Here is a 12,050-nt window from a genome sequence, read left to right as displayed (position 1 = left end):
AGCAGCAATACCGGGGGCCTAGCCATCGGCCCGCTCCAAACACCCTGGAGCAGGACCCGCTCTGGCCTGGAGCAGGACCCGCTCTGGCCTGGAGCAGGACCCTCCCTGGCCTGGAGCAGGACCCGCTCTGGCCTGGAGCAGGACCCGCTCTGGCCTGGAGCAGGACCCGCCCTGGCCTGGAGCAGGACCCGCCCTGGCCTGGAGCAGGACCCGCCCTGGCCTGGAGCAGGACCCGCCCTGGCCTGGAGCAGGACCCGCTCTGGCCTGGAGCAGGACCCGCCCTGGCCTGGAGCAGGACCCGCCCTGGCCTGGAGCAGGACCCTCCCTGGCCTGGAGCAGGACCCGCCCTGGCCTGGAGCAGGACCCGCTCTGGCCTGGAGCAGGACCTGCCCTGGCCTGGAGCAGGACCCTCCCTGGCCTGGAGCAGGACCCGCCCTGGCCTGGAGCAGGACCCGCTCTGGCCTGGAGCAGGACCCGCCCTGGCCTGGAGCAGGACCATCCCTGGCAGGTCCTGCTCCAGGCCCGTTCCAAACACCCTGGAGCAGGACCCTCCCTGGCAGGTCTAGCGCTGCGGACCCAAGGCAGTGCGGTGCGGCGTGTTGTTCTCAGCAGGCCCGGAGTGGGCACTGCACTGCTGGGTGTTTTGCAGAGGAGGTGAATTGTCGAGTGTGAAGTTGTTGTGAAGAGCGCTTCTGCAGGCAGCAACACCGGACGCCAAACAAGCAACACAAAGAAGCACGTTTGGAATGTTTTGAACTGCACTAGTGTGTGCATAAAGTGAGACCCAGTGATACATTGACTGACCATAGAATGTACAGATGACTTAAACGCAAGTACCGATTGACCAGGGTGCGTCTTTACTGATACGTTCTCGGTCTCCTGTGTCGCCCCCCCCCACAGGCGCTGGTGGTGTCCAACAGCTCCCGCAAGGAGTCCACAGTGGGGGAGACGGTGAACCTCATGTCTGCTGACGCCCAGCGCTTCAACGACATCTTCAGCTTCATCCACCTGCTGTGGTCCTGCCCCCTGCAGATCTTCCTGGCCGTCGCCTTCCTGTGGCTGGAGCTGGGCCCGTCGGTGCTGGCCGGCCTGGCCATCATGGTGCTCATGGTGCCCATCAACGGGTTCCTCGCCACCAAGGCCCGGAAGCTGCAGGTCAGGAGAATATCCTGTGTGTGCGTGTGTGTGTGTGTGTGTGTGCACGCATGACGCAAGCACTAACTAATTCTTGCACTCACACACACAGGCACTTGCATGCACACATTGATACACACATATAGGCATTGATACACTCACAAAGGAACACATGCACAGGCAGGCACACATACACACAATCCTGCACACATATGCGCGTGCTCTTATGTGCACACACACACACACACATGCATGCACACAAGCATTGAATTGCCATTGAATTCAAATATTTACCCTTGAGTGGTTCTCTCGATAGCTTCAGGGGCTTATTAAGATCAAACCTTCAAAACTTCCTCTTTTCTGTTTTCCTCCTTTCAGATTAAGAACATGGAGTACAAAGACAAGAGGCTGAAAATCATGAATGAAATCCTCAACGGCATGAAGGTGAGTGTGACTATGCAGATTTTCCCCTTGATTGTCGGTCATGTTGTTAAAACATTGCTACGTGGCAGGTTTGGGTGATAAAAGCCTCAAAGTAAAAGGTTGTTCATCTGAAGAACGGCAAGGCCCAAGATCTCCTCCTATGCAGCAGACACCATCTGCGCCCGCTCGTCAGCAGAACCCTGAGGTTCCTCATGACCCCCGTCAGGAGCAGAACCCTGAGGTTCCTCATGACCATACGTTCATTTCCTCCGCAGATCCTGAAGCTGTTTGCCTGGGAGCCGTCCTTCCAAACTCAGGTGGAGGGCATCCGTGGGCAGGAGCTGCAGGTCATGAGGAAGTTTGCCTACCTCAACTCCTTCTCCACCTTCATCTTCTACTGCGCCCCTTCTTTGGTAGGTCCTAGTACCTCAACTCCTTCTCCACCTTCATCTTCTACTGCGCCCCTTCTTTGGTAGGTCCTAGTACCTCAACTCCTTCTCCACCTTCATCTTCTACTGCGCCCCTTCTTTGGTAGGTCCAGGGACGGGGACTGACGAGGCAGAAATAGACAGACTTCGATAAATAACATAAGAAACTAGGGTCGCATGGCAGGAAGTATAGCACAGTAATTGAGACGTGCCCGACAACAGCAAAATATAAATACATGGAAAGTATATTTATGTACACAATACGAGTTGCAGTTGCTTCACTAGGCTTTATTCAGGGATAAAGCCCTGAATAAAACTTTGGTTAAAAAAATATATTTATTGGTATATTTACTGGTAACTAGACTCTAGAAGGAATAAAATGATTCTAGTCACTAATGGTAGTTAGTTATTTAGAAAGAGTCATGGGGTTTCCAGGAGCATCTCAAAATAAAGTAGCCTAGTCCTTCTAGATAGTCCTTCTGGCAAGAGTATAATCAGTTTAAAAAAATAACCATACTGTTTAACACCTCAAGTGAATGAACCTATCTTATCCCCAGGCGGATGGATGGATGGATGGTCTGTCTCACTTGTATTCATTTTAGTCTGAAATAACTTGAATGGAACTTTAGATGTTTGGGGATAAGCAGCACAGCAGTCAGGTAGCTATTTAAAGCTATAATAAACTGTGTATTTTGTTTATTTAGGTAAAGCATTGTGAAAAAATTGCATACAAAATAATGTGCCATTTTCCCTCTGGGCTAAACCATGGATGTTTCAGAAACCTAGAAACGCCCCTGATGAGTTGTAGAAACAAATATGTATACATTGGTAAATGAAAGACATGCAAAATGAATAGATAAAGAGTAATGGTGAACGATGAAGAATTAAAGGAAAGTAGCTGGAGCGTCTGGTAGGACGTCCCCTCAGTGTGTGTTGGCTGCAGGTCTCACTGGCCACGTTCGGGGTGTTTGTCGCTGTGAGTTCGGAGAACGTGCTGGACGCAGAGAAGGCCTTCACCGCCATCGCGCTCTTCAACATCCTGCGCTTCCCCCTCACCATGCTGCCGATGCTCATCGCCATCATGGTGCAGGTGTGTACGGAAACCCACTCACCCACTCACCCACTCACTCACCCACTCACCCACCCACCCACTCACTCACCCACTCACCCACTCACCCACTCACTCACCCACCCACTCACTCACTCACCCACTCACTCACTCACTCACCCACTCACTCACCCACTCACCCACTCACTCACCCACCCACTCACTCACTCACCCACTCACTCACTCACTCACCCACTCACTCACCCACTCACCCACTCACTCACCCACTCACTCACTCACTCACCCACCCACCCACTCACTCACTCACCCACTCACTCACCCACCCACTCACTCACTCACTCACCCACTCACCCACTCACTCACTCACTCACCCACTCACTCACCCACTCACCCACTCACCCACCCACTCACTCACCCACCCACTCACTCACCCACCCACCCACTCACTCACCCACTCACTCACTCACCCACTCACCCACTCACTCACTCACTCACTCACCCACTCACCCACTCACCCACTCACCCACTCACTCACTCACTCACCCACTCACTCACCCACTCACTCACCCACCCACTCACTCACCCACCCACCCACTCACTCACCCACTCACTCACCCACCCACTCACTCACCCACTCACCCACTCACCCACCCACTCACTCACTCACTCACCCACCCACTCACTCACTCACTCACTCACTCACTCACTCACTCACTCAGAGAGTACGTTTATCCCCTGAAACTATGCCCCAAACTGTAAAGAACCAGTCTGACAAAACAGCTAATCTGTGTGACTTGGCAAAACCAGTCCCTGCAAAAGTAGTGTGAAATTGCTAGACATGAAAACACGTTTTTCTCATTAGTTCCACGATGCGCTACACTGCCAAGCCTTGCACTGGGGTGATCGTTATGACATGCAGGTGAAATTGGATTTCAAGTGATCTCCTGGTATTGTATAAGGACACTCTCATGTGACAGGGTGTTCTTTGAGGACCCATGACACGTGTTAATGTCTGTTAAGGACAGAGCACTTCCCTCTGTGGGCTGAGGCCACGGTGTTACAGTCACGTAATGAACCTGTTGTCTACTCTGCCAACTGGTGGTTAAAATGTTGCATAAGCAATATAATGAAGGTCGTTTTTTGGTTTTCATTATTTAGCCTAGTAACCAGACTTACTGTTTTTCCATTTCCTTGTCTCAAACACACACGCCACGCACACACACAAACTGTTACACCCAAACACACACATACGCTGTTCCACACACACAAACACACACTCATACATGGAGATAGTTGATTAAGTACTGAGGTGTATTTGTTTGTTTATGTTTAGACGGCAGTGTCGAAGAAGCGCCTCGAAAAGTTCCTGGGGGGTGATGACCTGGACCCGGACATCGTGCGCCACGACTCCAGCTTCAGTGAGTGTGTGTGTGTGTGTGTGTGTGTGTGTGTGTGTGACCTTTGTATGTGACTCACCCTCTCCCACCCTGCGTTGTCCTCCCTTCAGACACAGCGCTGAGCATCTGTGACGGAACCTTCACTTGGGAGAAAGAAGTGGATCCTGTGCTGAAGAAGTGAGTGTGCTGATCGAATCCATCACGGCCCCTGGCCCATGTCATACACGCTATATACACACTCCTTCAGAAGGGACGGCACAGTATGCATTCAGACTCCACACTAACTGTGTGTGTGTGTGTGTGTGTGTGTCTCCCAGCATTTCCCTGGATGTTGGGCGGGGGAAGCTGGTGGCGGTGGTGGGGGCTGTTGGCTCTGGGAAGTCCTCCCTCATCTCGGCGATCCTCGGGGAGCTGCACAGCATCAAGGGCTTTGTCAACCTGCAGGTCACTGTCACTCGCACGCTGTCACTCGCGTGCTGTCACTCGCACGCTGTCAATAGCTGCGTTTCCATCCCCCTGATTTTATGCACATTTTGAAGTATCGAATCAGTAAACGTGATGGAAACACCAAAATTCGCATAAAAATCCTCTAATTCACAAAAAAGTTTATCTGCTCGCTTGAAGTGGTTTTTGAGAAATGCGAAAGAGAGTAAATGCGCAAAATGGGAGATGAAAACACACTTTTTCGAAACAGCTGGGACTAAAAAACAGCTAGCGAACATTGAACACACAGGACTGACGTCTTTCCGATATCCGCATAACGACCGGCCTTAGCAACCCTGCCGACATCAACTTGTAGCGTCAATATATATATATTTTAAGCGTTTGTATACATAGACATCCTATATTATTTATATATATATATATATATGATGTCTATGTTTGCATATCCTTTAATTATACCATGTCCATTAATCCCTGATATATGGACACCTAAGTAATTCCAGTCAAATTGTCTGTTCAGCCCTCAAAACGAGAGCTGGTACATTGTGAAAAATGCAGAAAACGCAGTTATATGCTATAGACCCTGGATTATCTGTGGTATAAAGACTGCGACAAATTTTGAATTATAAATATGTACATATGTCTATGGAACTGATGGCCAATGGGAATAATAGATACGTGTGGACCGCTGAAGAGGTAAAACTTTTCCTTGCTCTCATCGAAGAAAAAAACATTACAGCTATTTTAGATGGAAAACAACGCAATTCCACCACATATCAGGACCTAAGAGAAGATGTTATCAAAAGGATACGACAAGCCCTGGAATGTGTGTAGTTTTCCGCTCCAACCACGTGATGGAAACGCACCTAATTCGAATTACTTTTTTGCAAACTTTCTAAAGATTCGCTTCACCTTTTAGATGGAAACGTGACTAGTCACACGCTGAGGAATCCTTTGCATTCGTTTACATTCCCATTCTAAATTAAAAGATGTTGAGACCATTACACCCATCTACCAAAATAAATAATTGAATATTTTTGGAGGTAAAAAATATAAAATATATTAAGACGACAATCAATATTAATATCAAGTAAATCTGCACTATTCATGGGCAGGATAGTCTCCTGGTTAGTGCAATGGATCTAAGTTTGATCCCCAATGTACAAAGTCCAGCGGTAGGATCCCTGAACAAGATTGGCCTCAAACAAGATCCCTAACCCTTACCAATTCACCGGTTACATTCATCAGCGGAAGATAAACCACCTGACTCTGAATAATAAATGAGTGTGAATATTCTCCCCAGGGTTCGGTAGCCTACGTGCCCCAGCAGGCCTGGATCCAGAACGCCACCCTCAGGGACAACATCCTGTTTGGTGGCCCCCACGACAGCGAGCGCTTCCAGGGGGTGCTGGAGGCCTGCGCCCTGGGCCCCGACCTGGAGCTGCTACCCGGCCGGGACCTCACAGAGATCGGGGAGAAGGTGAGACTCCGGAGCCTCCTCTCTCGCTGAGCCGGACTCGAAGAGGGAACAGCATGCGCAGAAATAACTTGTGTAACTGCGCTAGCTTTGTCTTTCTGTGTGTTCAAGTGTGCCAGCATTCATTTGATCTTCTTCTTCTTTCTCCGCTCTTCTTCTCTCTGGTCTGGAACTTCTCCTCTTCTCTCCTGTCTCGCCTCGTCTTATTATTGTCTCCTCTTGTTTCTCCTCTCCTCTCCTCTCCCCTCTCTCCTCTCCTTTGCTCTGTCCTCCCTCCTTTCCCGTCTCTCCTCACCTTCGCTCTCTATCCTCTCCTCCCGTCTCCTATCCTCTCCGCTCCTTTGCTCTCTCCCCTCTCCTCTCCTTTCCTCTCCCCTCTCCTCTCCTCTCCTCTCATCTCCTTTGCTCTGTCCTCCCTCCTTTCCCGTCTCTCTTCTCCCGTCTCTCCTCTCCTTCACTCTCTCCTCTCCTCTCCTCTCCTCTCCCCTCCTCCTCTCCTTTGCTCTGTCCTCCCTCCTCTCCCGTCTCTCCTCTCCTTCGCTCTCTCCCCTCCCCTCTGCTCTCTCCTCTCTCCTCTCCTCTCCTCTCCTCTCCCTCCTGTCCTCCAGGGTATTAACCTGTCTGGAGGGCAGAAGCAGCGTATCAGCCTGGCCCGGGCGGCCTATAGCCACTCAGACATCTACCTGCTGGACGACCCGCTGTCGGCCGTGGACTCCCATGTGGGGAAGCACCTCTTCCAGGAGGTCATCGGGCCCAAGGGCCTTCTCAAAGACAAGGTGAGGCATGGCCAAGCATAAAGAAATGCACAAACTTAAACTGCCCTCCGTTCTCTTTTATTCCCTATTATGTTCATCTATATATGGAGCCAGCGATGAATCACCCACAGCCAGTCAAATGTCCTTATTTCCAAAACGATTTGGAGCGTCAGATCGCTCTGTCCGCTTTTCTCCACTCAGTTGAAAATATTATTGGAATGCAATAATGGGAAGGAAAACCCCTCCCCAAAGGAATACCAGAGCTGAGCCCCCCCTCCCCTGACCCCCCCCGGCTCTTTGTTGCTGTGCGTGCAGACGCGCATCCTGGTGACCCACGGGGTGAGCTTCCTGCCCTACGTGGATGAGATCGTGGTGCTGGTGGAGGGGGTGGTGTCAGAGGTAGGCTCCTACCAGAACCTGCGGGCCACCAAGGGGGCCTTCTCCGAGTTCCTGGACACGTACGCCAAGGAGGAGGGCCAGCAGCAGGCCAAGGCAGCCGCGGCAGGTGTGTGTGTGTGTGTGTGTGTGTGTGTGTGTGTGTGTGTGTGTGTTATTAAATAGTATGTTAACTGAGGGATAATGTACAGACAGGGAGGATTTGATGATTCTCTTTGTTTATTTCGCAATAATGACCAAGAAATGTTTAATTTGACGCAAGATATCCAAACAACAAGATATTTCATTCATATTAAAATGATTGTAATGTATCCTTTTTAAAAAGTGAATAGTCCGACGGATGCTATGGTTGAAAATACCATCCAAGGTAATGGTCTGTTATTCCCTGCTGCGGTCTGCTGATAGCAAACCGCTGAAAGCCTTAAGTGACCAATCAGAATCAATTAGGCCTATTTATCAATGTCGTGTTATAATTATCTCTTGAATTATGGTCCCATGGCTATCATGATATCAGTTACAATGTACTGTAATATTGTTATTACAGTAAACGGGCATCACAGGGACATTTCCGACCACGATTACACAAAGACCCTCTTGTGCGGTTCTCTCGTTGCGCGTGTCCGTGTGTCTGCGTCGGGTAAAACCCATCAAACCCCATCTCTGTCCAATCAGAGGCTGTTGGGGTGGAGGAGGACGAGGTCTCCGGAGGGGAGGACCTCCAGGCAGACTGCGCCCCCGAGGACGTGGTGACGGGCACGCTGAAGAGGGAGGGCAGCATTCGCCGCAGCCTGCGGAGCCAAGGGAGGTGAGCCTGCACGACTGGAGAGCTAGGGACTGTGGGAGGGAGTCAGAGAGAAGGAGGGACCTGGAGAGCTAGGGACTGTGGGAGGGAGTCAGAGAGAAGGAGGGACCTGGAGAGCTAAGGACTGTGGGAGGGAGTCAGAGAGAAGGAGGGACCTGGAGAGCTAGGGACTGTGGGAGGGAGTCAGAGAGAAGGAGGGACCTGGAGAGCTAAGGACTGTGGGAGGGAGTCAGAGAGAAGGAGGGACCTGGAGAGCTAGGGACTGGGAGGGAGTCAGAGAGAAGGAGGGACCTGGAGAGCTAGGGACTGTGGGAGGGAGTCAGAGAGAAGGAGGGACCTGGAGAGCTAGGGACTGTGGGAGGGAGTCAGAGAGAAGGAGGGACCTGGAGAGCTAAGGACTGTGGGAGGGAGTCAGAGAGAAGGAGGGACCTGGAGAGCTAGGGACTGGGAGGGAGTCAGAGAGAAGGAGGGACCTGGAGAGCTAGGGACTGTGGGAGGGAGTCAGAGAGAAGGAGGGACCTGGAGAGCTAGGGACTGTGGGAGGGAGTCAGAGAGAAGGAGGGACCTGGAGAGCTAAGGACTGTGGGAGGGAGTCAGAGAGAAGGAGGGACCTGGAGAGCTAGGGACTGTGGGAGGGAGTCAGAGAGAAGGAGGGACCTGGAGAGCTAGGGACTGGGAGGGAGTCAGAGAGAAGGAGGGACCTGGAGAGCTAGGGACTGTGGGAGGGAGTCAGAGAGAAGGAGGGACCTGGAGCGCTAGGGACTGTGGGAGGGAGTCAGAGAGAAGGAGGGACCTGGAGAGCTAAGGACTGTGGGAGGGAGTCAGAGAGAAGGAGGGACCTGGAGCGCTAGGGACTGTGGGAGGGAGTCAGAGAGAAGGAGGGACCTGGAGAGCTAGGGACTGTGGGAGGGAGTCAGAGAGAAGGAGGGACCTGGAGAGCTAGGGACTGTGGGAGGGAGTCAGAGAGAAGGAGGGACCTGGAGAGCTAAGGACTGTGGGAGGGAGTCAGAGAGAAGGAGGGACCTGGAGAGCTAGGGACTGGGAGGGAGTCAGAGAGAAGGAGGGACCTGGAGAGCTAAGGACTGTGGGAGGGAGTCAGAGAGAAGGAGGGACCTGGAGAGCTAGGGACTGTGGGAGGGAGTCAGAGAGAAGGAGGGACCTGGAGAGCTAGGGACTGTGGGAGGGAGTCAGAGAGAAGGAGGGACCTGGAGAGCTAGGGACTGTGGGAGGGAGTCAGAGAGAAGGAGGGACCTGGAGAGCTAGGGACTGTGGGAGGGAGTCAGAGAGAAGGAGGGACCTGGAGCGCTAGGGACTGTGGGAGGGAGTCAGAGAGAAGGAGGGACCTGGAGCGCTAGGGACTGTGGCCCAGAGAGACGGGAGGAGAGAGAACAATGGAACACCAGGAGCTGTTCTGCACATTTCTCGTTTGCATTATTGAAGAGGCAGGTGCTTCTAAACCAACACAGTGTGAGCGAGGCCGACAACAATCAAAAGCATACAATCAATATTGATTATCAAATCAGCGTTTTAGTTTTTTTTTTTAGGTTTTCCAATGTGTCCATAAGTGAATTTCAACAGCTCCAGTTACAAAACAACAGGAGAGTTAAATGAAAACGGATACGACAATGACTATAGCAATAGTAACAAATGCAGATAGAGCAGTGGTCCCCAAAAGGCGGCCCGCGTGCCACACCCGGCCCGCCACGAGTTGATTTATGGCCTGCAAAAGCATTACTGAGAAAAAAATAAAATTTTATATATATATTAGTGCTGTCAGTTTAATGCGTTATTAACGGCGTTAACTCAAACCAATTTTAAGTGTTCATTTTTTTATCGCGATTAACGCTCTTTTTGCTTGGCAAACGTTGTCGTTTTTTCACCTGCTGTCTAGCAACAACTAGTCACGTTAGAAAAACTACAACACCATACCGGATCTAGCTACACCGGAAACAAAACAACAAGCACGCCGCACAAACTTGTTGGGGCAAGCAAGGATACAGAGCGGGTAAAAAACGGGTGTGAAAAACGGGAGCGGGTGTTTGTGTCACTCTGTTCGAGCTTGCACAGAGTTCAATTTTGTCATTAGCTGTTACGTCTTTCTGACCAATCGCAGTTCAAGGCCCACCTGGGCTGTACCACTTCGGGAGGGGCCGCTCAGTTACTCCCCTATAGACAAAATCGACTTGTTTGCAACGTTGACAGATTGTATGTGCTGCGTCTGTTGAGTGAGTAAGAGGTTGCGGTTGCACAGTTAAGGCTGCCGGACGGCGCTGCAAGGAACTTTTATAAACGCATTATTGTTATCCCGCAGTAACCAGCCCAACAGCCCCGAAACGTTAACGGCCCACCGGAAATTCTCCCGACTCTCCCGATTACCACTCCGCCACCGTGTGTGTGTGTGTGTGTGTGTGTGTGTGTGTGTGTGTGTGTGTGTGTGTGTGTGTGTGTGTGTGTGTGTGTGTGTGTGTGTGTGTGTGTGTGTGTGTGTGTGGGCGTTATTCGACAGCCTGGTAATGTGTATAGGCCTACGTATGGTAGGAATATCCATACTGGTTTAAATAATAAATGTTATAGTATTTCCCATCTTTGCTGAGCAAGAGTTTTGTTCAAAAGTTCAGTGATTGAAACAAATAAAAGCCTGGGCTATTGAAGTTTTACGGAAGGCCTACCACTGTCATGCACCTACCTGATGTCAAGTGGACCGGGTTGATTCACTGAGGGTCTCTCTTCTTACTGTCCTTCTCAACACTGTGATCACACTCTGATCTCACTAAAAGGCTAGCAGCACGAAATCAAGGGATATTTAGAATAGAAAAAAATGTGCGATAATCGCAAGTTAACTATGATTGAATATTTTAATCGCTTGACAGCACATATATATATATATATATATATATATATATATATATATATATATATATATATATATATATATATATATATATATATATATATATATATATATATAATAATAATAATTTTAGTCACCACATATATTGCGGCAATCAGAGAAGTAGAGACAACAAAAGCGTTCACTCACTTAATTGCTTCAAGCACAATCAGAGAGATAATAATTTTTCCACACAGAAAATAATTTAAATTTATTAAATTGCGCCATTCGCCCCTAGGACTGTGCCGCCCGCCCCGTGCGCCAAATAATACCAGCAACACTATTGAACTGAATCTAAGATCGAGGCGGATAACAGTGAAATGACAATGAAAATAGAATATTTAACGCAGATTGGACTCAATAATATTCATTCTACCTGGACATGACATAGCTAAACCAACCTGCTCACTCTGTTTACAAGCAATATCGGTTAACATGGTTGCTGACATAAAAAGGCATTTTGAAGCTAAACATAACGGCTTTAATGAAGCTTTCCCACCCAGATCTGATACAACAAAGCAGAAAATATCATCTAACATCTGCTTATGTAACTCTGCAAAAATGATTAATAAAGAAAGGATTAGAAGAAAGGCATCGGCCCATGTATCGTGGCGTCTCGCAAAGAGCAAAAACCTTTCTCAGATACAGACCCTTTGAAGTCTTGCTGTGGATATGCTGGACTAAGTGCTCAGGCAAGATGGAAAAAAGAAACACATCTTTGAGAGAGTTTATCAAGAAAGTACCACTGTCTAGTAATAGCGCGACAAGAATGGTAGACGTTTTAGAAGAGGATCGCTTTTCAGCAATACTTGCCGATCACAAAAAAGCAGATTAT

General features: G+C 49.7%; 1 protein-coding gene across 1 annotated transcript in view; it reads left to right on the top strand.

Annotated features, from left to right (window-relative positions):
* abcc2 (ATP binding cassette subfamily C member 2) overlaps positions 1–12,050 on the top strand; it is a 33,332-nt gene that overhangs the window by 6,134 nt on the left and 15,148 nt on the right. Inside the window, exons 10-20 of the mRNA XM_079730250.1 lie at positions 901–1,155; positions 1,513–1,578; positions 1,833–1,970; positions 2,929–3,075; positions 4,388–4,472; positions 4,562–4,628; positions 4,769–4,895; positions 6,199–6,375; positions 6,981–7,148; positions 7,443–7,632; positions 8,196–8,328. Of these exons, the coding sequence (XP_079586376.1) occupies positions 901–1,155; positions 1,513–1,578; positions 1,833–1,970; positions 2,929–3,075; positions 4,388–4,472; positions 4,562–4,628; positions 4,769–4,895; positions 6,199–6,375; positions 6,981–7,148; positions 7,443–7,632; positions 8,196–8,328 (1,553 nt within the window). The remainder of the gene's footprint in view (positions 1–900; positions 1,156–1,512; positions 1,579–1,832; positions 1,971–2,928; positions 3,076–4,387; positions 4,473–4,561; positions 4,629–4,768; positions 4,896–6,198; positions 6,376–6,980; positions 7,149–7,442; positions 7,633–8,195; positions 8,329–12,050) is intronic.

This window comes from Pollachius pollachius (assembly GCF_949987615.1).
Source record: "Pollachius pollachius genome assembly, chromosome: 2".
Lineage (NCBI taxonomy): Eukaryota > Metazoa > Chordata > Actinopteri > Gadiformes > Gadidae > Pollachius > Pollachius pollachius.
The sequence above is the reverse complement of the archived record's forward strand: the minus strand, read 5'-3'. Positions and strand labels throughout refer to the sequence as shown.